Below are 8,587 nucleotides of genomic sequence, written 5' to 3' on the forward strand. Positions count from 1 at the left end.
ACTTACGACGTAAATCCATTAACACTCTTAACACTGCGTCATAGTATCGACAGAAACATGTACGTCCACTTGCATTAGTCCACGAGCTTCGACCGGACAGCTGAACTATTCCGTGACGAGAAGCTCCTGTCATCAACTTTGAGATTCTCCCACTCAATTTTGAAATTCTTCAAAGTGTAATCAGCGAAGAACTCATAATTCGCCTAACACATTACAAATCGTTACAACACCAGAGCGAGCGGAGCATTTACTATCACTTCGCACATTTTCTGTGTTACTCGCTCATTCCGATTTATATTCAACGACTACATTAGTTTAACATACGTACCACTCGGAAACGCATAGTTTCACCCAAGTGATGTGAAAAGCATATTCCACGACTACTGTATATCACCACGAGTATCGCGTTTTTCACCAAGTTTTACGCCACTTCACGTAAAACGGGTTGTGAAACTCCATTCAACTTATGAAAATCAAGGAAATACACATTGCAATTCACGCTAAACAGTTCATTTACGAGTCGCACTACACCGCTGAGCAATGTTTGTAATATGTGTAAAAATACTAATTACGTGAAACATGTACATGGTCAACTACATGTGGCAGTGACAATATGAAAATTCTGAGGAAATTTTGAAAAATTCTTCTTAGTTTCTTTACACTTCTACCCGAATTCGTATATGTTGAGTAAACTCCTGAGCTCAGCTGAGGGAGGCAAACATATACCCTAATACTACATACAATAGGCTTACTCGGAGGTTCACTCTCAGACTGACGCTGAAACTGTCCCTAGATGTAAAAAAAGTTTACATACAAAAAATACTCTTAGATTTACAAATTCTGGTACAGTGCGCCCCATCTAGAAACGCGCGAACTGGGCGGGCACTTTTTTCTTTTATTTTCGCGAATTTCAAAATAATTCTTTCACCGTTGAGCTCCCCATGCTTGATCACTCATAAATCCAAGTCGCGAACTTGAAACTCGACAAAAAAATATTTTCGTCATTTTTACCTTCCCGACCGCAGCGCCTTCTCATTTGTACGAAAATCATGAAAATTTTTTCCAAATTTCCTCTAAAATTTTCCTATTTTTCCCACAGACACACAAAATTTCCCGCCCTACCTCCCGAACAAAATATGCTTTTCCCAGATCAGTTCCCGTTGGGGGTTCCCCTTCCATAGCTCTCAAACGCATCATCCGCATAAAGTCATTCGGTGTCATCAAACGCAAGTTGATATTACTCGGCAGCAGACCAAGGCGTTGAAATACTCTTCCGACGAAACCTGACAAGGACACGGTGGGAAAATATGAACATGGTCAACTGAGTGCGTGTCGGTGATAATATGGTAAAATTGTGAAACAATGTCGATGAATTCTTGTTGGTTTCTGTACATTTCTACTCCAATTCGTATGGATGAAAAAAATCAGCAGAATTTCTCAACAATTCCGTCAGAATTTTCATATTGTCACCAACATACGTCGTTGAACATGTACATTTTTCCCAAACTGCATCACCACAAATTCAATTTCAGAATAGTTACTATACTACGAAAATAACGCAATCTCGAGACTTCCAAGATCAACTACTATTGTTCATGTTGTGGACATTCTTACCATAACCATATCATATTACTCGAATCGAATTGCGAAGCGAGCGGAGCATATACCGCAACAACAGGCACTTTCGCGTTGTGCGTGCGTGCAGAATTATTCTGGCTCAACTATCAATACCGAGGTTTGCGCAAAAATCGATTATACGAACAGCTCGAAGAGATTATATGCACGAAAGCTTTTTTTGACGGAAAAATGTCCCACCCGGGGATCGAACCGAGGACATGTGCCAGGGCAGACCTTGGCGCACCTATTGACTGAATCAATCAATTGACAAGGACTAGACGAGCTCCGCCCTTTAGTTGTCGAGGATTCAGAAGTGACAAAAATACTATCTTCAAAGAACTACACTGGAGTTTCACCACCCTAGTGATATGGAAAAACATATTTCACGACTACTACAGGTCGCGAATATCGCGTTTTTCACCGAGTTTTACGACGCCACTTCACGTAAAACAGGTTGTGAAACTCCATTATATTACCTGCATCATGAGAAAGCGATCCTTTCATTAGCCCACAATCATCCTCAACACCGAGCTCCTGCAATTCCTTGACTGCTTTTTCCATACTTCCCTTCAAGGCTTCCTCTAACGCGGATTTTGCTCGGGGGTTTTCACTCAGATCAATGACCTAAGCAGCGTTGAAATTAATGTATTTAGTTATACAAATTTACACACAAATTCGTGTAAAAATGCACAAAAACAGCGAAAATTTCCTCAGAATTTCCATATTGTCACTAATTTGACATTTTTCCCATATCGTAAACATTATCATGCATCTCATTAGAAATAGTATAAAAAGTTTACATTTTTCCTACTTGCAAAATACAGTCAGGTTACCACATTTTCCTACACGAATCTAGAAGTGAATACTATTTTGGTAAAGAATAGGTACAACTACTGAAACTTCTTCACATTTCTGCTATTCGATTCAATTTCAAAATTCTCAACGTACTCTGTTTGGTGAACTGATATTGTTCCAGCTTGAAAAATCTGATAATATTGTAAAATGATGGAATACTAAACAGTTTGCTACTTGCAAATACATATTCCAACATCAACTGTGTTGATCCCAGTGAAAACCGACATATAAAAACTCTTGAGTTTCACAACCCTAGTGATGTGAAATACATATTTCACGACTAATGCATATCACGTTTTTCACCGAGTTTTACACCACTTCACGTAGAACGAGCTGTGAAACTCCAATGAACTAACATACTATAAACAGTATAAAAACGAAAAAGCATGAAAATACTAACTATTCATACTTGCAAATATCCAATATAAACAATACTAATAATATTATACAATCTTCAACCGACACCCTAGAACCACATTTCACGAATTCAATGCCAAACCCTATACCAACAAACTTTCAACTACTTCTTGCATTTCATTTAACATCTCCTTTAGGTCGTGACGTTTATGCGACTTTTCCAACTCTTTTGATATTTGTTTCACAACAGGATCGTCACCTAGCGAATCCGGTCCACCTCGACGGTGCCACATATCGTTCCAACGCTTAAATACGTCGCTATAGGGTAGCGCATTCTTCAACTGCTCTTCGCGGACTTCTCGTATCACCGCTGGAAGCTTTTCTCTAGTCTCATCCGAGCACTGTAGTTTCCTTACCGCAACATAACTAACTCTATAATCTGCTAATACTTCACCGTAAAGTTCCGCGCCTTCCGCGAAATTCACCAAACAATTTGCGCCTTTCCGACATACAATACCAATACGGTTCCAACCTTCACCAACAGCTCTACCCAGTAGGAGTGTTTTCAAATAGAACATCATCGCTTGAGGCCAATGCAGCGCTTCTGGGTCATAACATACCACGATGAGATCTCCGTCAGCAAGAGCAAGCTCCAGAAGGTAGTCAGTTTCCATTCCCCACGCTTTACCGTAAAACGGCGTATTTCCCGTAAAATTTTTTCGCTGTTTTACATAAAATCGCCTCCTTCGCCACACCACGCATTCCCATGCTATCAAATACAGCAAAAACGGCGAAGCGATGACAAACCGACGAACGCGTTTGTTGCGGAAAAAACTATAAGTTCCGAATCGCTGAGCACGGGACTCGACGGACTCCCGAGGACCCGCACGGTAGTAGTTGGAAGCCTCTGCGAAACGACGTGAGAAGAATCGCCGAAACATGACCAACTGTTGATGCAATACCGTAAAAACTACACTTTACACACAAAACTAATTGCAATAGGAAACAGGTTGTTATTGGAGTTTCACCACCCTAGTGATATGAAAAACACTAGTGAAAAACATATTTCACGACTACTGCATATCACCGCGAATATCGCGTTTTTCACCGAGTTTTACGACGGCACTTCACGTAAAACCAGTAAAACTATATTAATATTAATTATAACACACGAAACAAGCTTTGTTGACTACATACATTACATACAAACAACAATATTGATATTTATTATTTCACCTACATACATATATAACGTATTGACAACATTCGTAAAGTAGCACTTACAAGAGACTCTTCGCTGCGCACAGCGAAGATTTTAAGATTCCTTCAAGCAATGTGAATTAATACGTCCAATTGCAACACTTAACCAGCATGTGAGAATATGCACATGGTCAACTGCATGTGTGTTGGTGACAATATGAAAATTCTTCTTGGTTTCTGTACATTTCTACCCTAATTCGTAAGGCGAGGAAAGCAAGCATGCAATCTAACACTGTTTTCCTCTGACTTCGCTCGCTGAGCAGCAACGATCAACTATCTATCATCAACTGTGATCGAAGTCTTATTCACATTATTAAGCAAGGGCAATGACCAGTTCGTGTCTACTACTATTATTCGTATTGTCTACTGAGTGCATTCTTACCAACTTGATAGATATTTTGGAACCCGGAAAAAGGTGGAAATATATTTGAGTAATTCACTTTAAGAATTGCCAAAGGCTTCGATTTTATTGTTGTTATTACTGATAATCACAACAATTGCAATTATCACACCGACGTTCTAACATCGAAATTTCAATCCAAACCACGACTAATAACAACATATCATTGCAATCAGCTCTCACGTGATACCCCAGATTGACTTTGCATTGAAGAGTTATAACATTAGGCTCAGTAGAGGCACAAGGTTGGCATCATCAGATTCAGCCAAGCGTTCATAGAATATATAATAATCATCATCACCTATGTTATACTAACATCAAACATACAAATATACTTACATCAAGTCACACCTATGTTACTTTCTCCCACATACTAACAGTAGTTTGTTCGAGTGTTTTACGGCACCACTAAAGTAACAACGTACAAAGGTGGCTTCCTAACCACGAATACACTATACGCTACCTCTGGAAGGCCTTTTCAAGACGATCATAATCAACGTCTCAGCCGTGGCAAGGTAGCCCATCATCGATATCCTCACAACTATACTCCCAACTGCAATTTGACTACTATTATAGCTCAACACCAAAATCGATCAGAATGGCGAGCGAGATTTACGTCATAGTAGCGCGCGCCCAGGATGGTATCTTAAAAACAGAGAATACATTCTCAGATGATATTCACTGCTGCTCGCAAGATCGTAATAACACCGGGGTATTTGGGTATGACTTTTTGTGGATATAGCGCGTGTTTTTCCATAGGCAACTAGTAGGGTGAATTACAAAATCCAAAGAAGAACGACAAAATCCGAGGAGGTTTGTCGTTCGCTCTCAGCAGTTTCTGGTTGCTTTGATAACAGATTTCATGTGTATAACAGTTCGGGTTTCTGGTTGCCTTGTCGGGTTTCGGGTGTACCCTTCAACTTGTCTTCCTCGGATTTTGTATATCACCCGCAACTAGTATGAGCTTTAGATCAGGTGCGCACGAGTCGCCCTAAGGTGACCAAATCGACTTCGCGAACTTTCTTTAGTCGCTCTCGCCCGAGGATGGCCCACAACCTCGAAGACCATTTCGATCTTGCTGAATACATGATGAAGTGAACGACCACTACTACTAATGGGAGGTGATTTTGCACTTTTTTTATCAGAATGCACAACCCCATGTCGGAGTACCTATACTGGATAGCTGGCTTCGTTAGTGGTCTTCACGGAATTCTACCATTGCTTCACTCCAACTACTACTTCAGTGGTATGTTCTTGCCGAGAGATAACGGTAAGTTTCGGCATTTATTGCGAATTTTCCTTTTTTTCTATCAGATAATACTCAGTTGTGTGACGACTCCTGGTAGATTTAAGATTTAAGAAATATTCTGGCAAACACAGAAGCGATCAGCTCCTGTCCGTGGATCGTCATGTATATTATCATTTCAACGGAGAAGATATCGTTTTTGTATTTGTTGTGTTTGCAGTGTTCATTCCTGGAGGCTTCTAATCTGTTCCGATGCCGAAGTCTAAGCGTAACCAAGTCGTTAATCTCACTAAGGTGTCGAAACGGCAGACCAGGGAAAAGAAGGATAGAGCCATTGAGGAGATACGTAAATGCCTCGAGAAATTTAGGTAGCACTTTTCTGTACCTTTCCAGTGTGAGAAAGTATGCACATGGTCAATGGTGTGCTGCAAAAAATGTTCGCCCTCCTCAGCTGAGCTCAATATTTTACTCACTAGTCATAGAAGTTTATATACGAATTGGGAGAATATATACCCTAAATGGACAGAAACTAAAAAGGAATTTTAAAAATTTTCTCCCAGAATTTCCATATTGTCACCAACACATATGTTTGACCATGCGCCAATTTTACCACTCTGAGTAGTTAAATTCTGGGAGGAAATCTTGGGGAATTTTCGTTGGTTTCTGTATATTTTTGGACCCGAGTTCGAATATTAACTCCATATAAACTCAGCTGAGGAAAGCGAACATATATTTCTCTAACGCTACTCTATTTTCTATTGAGTGATGATTCACATCATCCTGTATATCCTCGCGAGGTTGGTCTTCATAAGTGTTACATATCGATTCTGGCGTGGAAAAATATGCACATGGTAAAGGGTATGAGTGTCGGCGAGAAATTTAAAACTTTGGGGGAAATTTTGGAAAATTCTTGTTGGTTTCTGTACACTTCTACCCAAACTCGCATAAGTAGTTTCGGAAACTCCTAAGCTCAGCTGAGGGAAGCGAACATATATTCTGCCAGCACTGAAATGTTCCCCAACCCGAAACTATCGCTACTGTCTTGATGTCAATCGATGTTGCTTTATTCTCCTAAGTCAACTAGTAGCGGCTCGTCAGGGCTTCATTGTGATTTTTCATAGGGTGAATGTTCAGAGTAGTGTTGCAAATATTTGTTCGCTTTTTTTTCAGCTGAGCTCAGGAATTTAATCAATTCGTATACAGAAATCAACGAGAATTTTTTCATATTTTTTTCATATTGTCATCACCAACACATGTAGTTGACCATGTGCATATATATTCCTACACTGATTCAGCGTGTTGGTGATGGACAATCCCGAGGCATGTCGTCTTCGTGTGTAGATACGCCTACGTCCTGAAGTTGGAAAACCAACGTAACAAATTGTTAAAGGGCCTCAGGAATGATCTAAAGCCAGGTATTACTTACTTGCCATACACATGTCATGCTTGGTATTAGGTCGATTATTCTGTGGGAGAAATAAAGTCATGCAAGTAGCATTGGGCGTAGACCCCGAGTCGGAGTGTCAAGAAGGTGAATCGTAATTTACAATGGACATAGTTTGCAACCGTGTGCTCTGAATTCAACAACGCGTGGTATGATACGGTAATAGGCGCAATCCAGCGTAATTTTCACCTAAACTTTTGATCAAGATTTGTATTATTGTATATATGATCTTGTCGTTGTCCTCAGTCTCGGTGTGCGTAGGCGTTCCAGTCATCTTAACACAAGTAGATTAAATAGAAGAAATAAGTATCCACAACTATCTTACAATAGTTCTCATATCCTCAATGACTAGCACAGCTTGTGCGATGTCTTAGCTAAGATACCAATGGAAGTAAAATAACAGAAATGGGGACACAAACATAGATATTAGATCAGATTACTGCAATAACAACACGGTCATTTCCTTGGGTAACAACAGATCTATATGGTTTGAATGCAGTAGTCCATCTGGCCCATACGGGGTATGTCAGGTTTCAAATCGAATAACAACTGCGAAGGTGAAATTGTCGAATAATATTCCAAGGTGATTGGTGTGAATTCACATACTTTAGGTATCCATGCTTTATCCGAGCGCATCAGTGGTGAAGTCGGCTTGTTGCTCACTGATATGACGGCCGACCAGTTGATGGTAGTTATATGCATACCAAAACTTCTCGGTATCGTCAATTTTAGGACATCTTGGCAAACCATGAGCAATCTAACTTTGCAAGAAGCGGATGTATTTCTACAGGGGATATCACTCTGGTGAAAAGTGTTCGAGAGATGGTATGAGAAAATTGATTTATTTTTTAGGAAGCTGGTGATGATGCATTGTCGAGATTTCCTCACAGTCAAGAGCCTTTTCTACGGAAACTTGGCTTGCCGACTCTCCTCGTCAACGGCAAGATCCGGTTGATGGGTGATTACGAAGTGTGTAAAACTGGCAAAGTAGGCAAGGGGTCATCCCGTCATGACGAAGGTCGTGGGTTCAATCCTTGCATGTTCTTCTCTAGGCATTGACCCCAGAGCAGTGTCAACTCGTGAAGCTCCTCGGTATTCCTATGGCGGTTTTCCGTGTATCAATTGCCGCACAGTGGTCTAAGGAGAACAGCAAATGTACTACAACTTAGAAATTCCTCATTCTAGAGGAATATACAGTGTGTGTCAATTTGATATGCAAACGTGGAAAATGTGAGTTTTTTCTCGAGATTAGTGGTAATCGTTTTGATAGTTCACAGATACAATGCAAATATTGCTACCCGATTATCATTGATTTCAAGAAAAAAACGCACATGTATCGCATTTGCATATCAAATTGGCACGCACTGTATGTTCGCTTTCTTCAGCTGAGCTCAGGAGTTTCCTTGTT

The 8,587-nt window shown here is 40.3% G+C and overlaps 3 protein-coding genes across 3 annotated transcripts; 2 read left to right on the plus strand and 1 right to left on the minus strand.

Moving 5' to 3' along the window:
- Positions 1–74: 74 nt before the first annotated feature.
- On the minus strand, positions 75–3,770 carry Pmar_PMAR004195 (hypothetical protein; the record flags this gene model as incomplete). The annotated part of the gene is made up of 4 exons (XM_002768558.1): positions 75–203; positions 1,123–1,283; positions 2,094–2,241; positions 3,645–3,770. 4 exons carry the CDS (start codon positions 3,768–3,770, stop codon positions 75–77), a joined length of 564 nt encoding a protein of 187 aa, XP_002768604.1.
- A 1,763-nt stretch (positions 3,771–5,533) lies between these two features.
- Positions 5,534–5,835, plus strand: Pmar_PMAR004196 (hypothetical protein; the record flags this gene model as incomplete). The annotated part of the gene is made up of 3 exons (XM_002768559.1): positions 5,534–5,583; positions 5,635–5,759; positions 5,804–5,835. The coding sequence occupies 3 exons, from the start codon at positions 5,534–5,536 to the stop codon at positions 5,833–5,835; spliced, it is 207 nt and encodes a 68-aa protein (XP_002768605.1).
- Positions 5,836–5,987: 152 nt separating this feature from the next.
- Pmar_PMAR004197 (mRNA turnover protein 4 mrt4, putative) lies at positions 5,988–8,348 on the plus strand (the record flags this gene model as incomplete). The annotated part of the gene is made up of 7 exons (XM_002768560.1): positions 5,988–6,103; positions 7,077–7,150; positions 7,192–7,266; positions 7,791–7,867; positions 7,912–7,983; positions 8,032–8,166; positions 8,232–8,348. The coding sequence occupies 7 exons, from the start codon at positions 5,988–5,990 to the stop codon at positions 8,346–8,348; spliced, it is 666 nt and encodes a 221-aa protein (XP_002768606.1).
- Between the last annotated feature and the right edge of the window lie 239 nt (positions 8,349–8,587).

The sequence above is a fragment of the Perkinsus marinus genome (genome assembly GCF_000006405.1).
Source record: "Perkinsus marinus ATCC 50983 genomic scaffold scf_1104296967842, whole genome shotgun sequence".
NCBI lineage: Eukaryota > Perkinsozoa > Perkinsida > Perkinsidae > Perkinsus > Perkinsus marinus.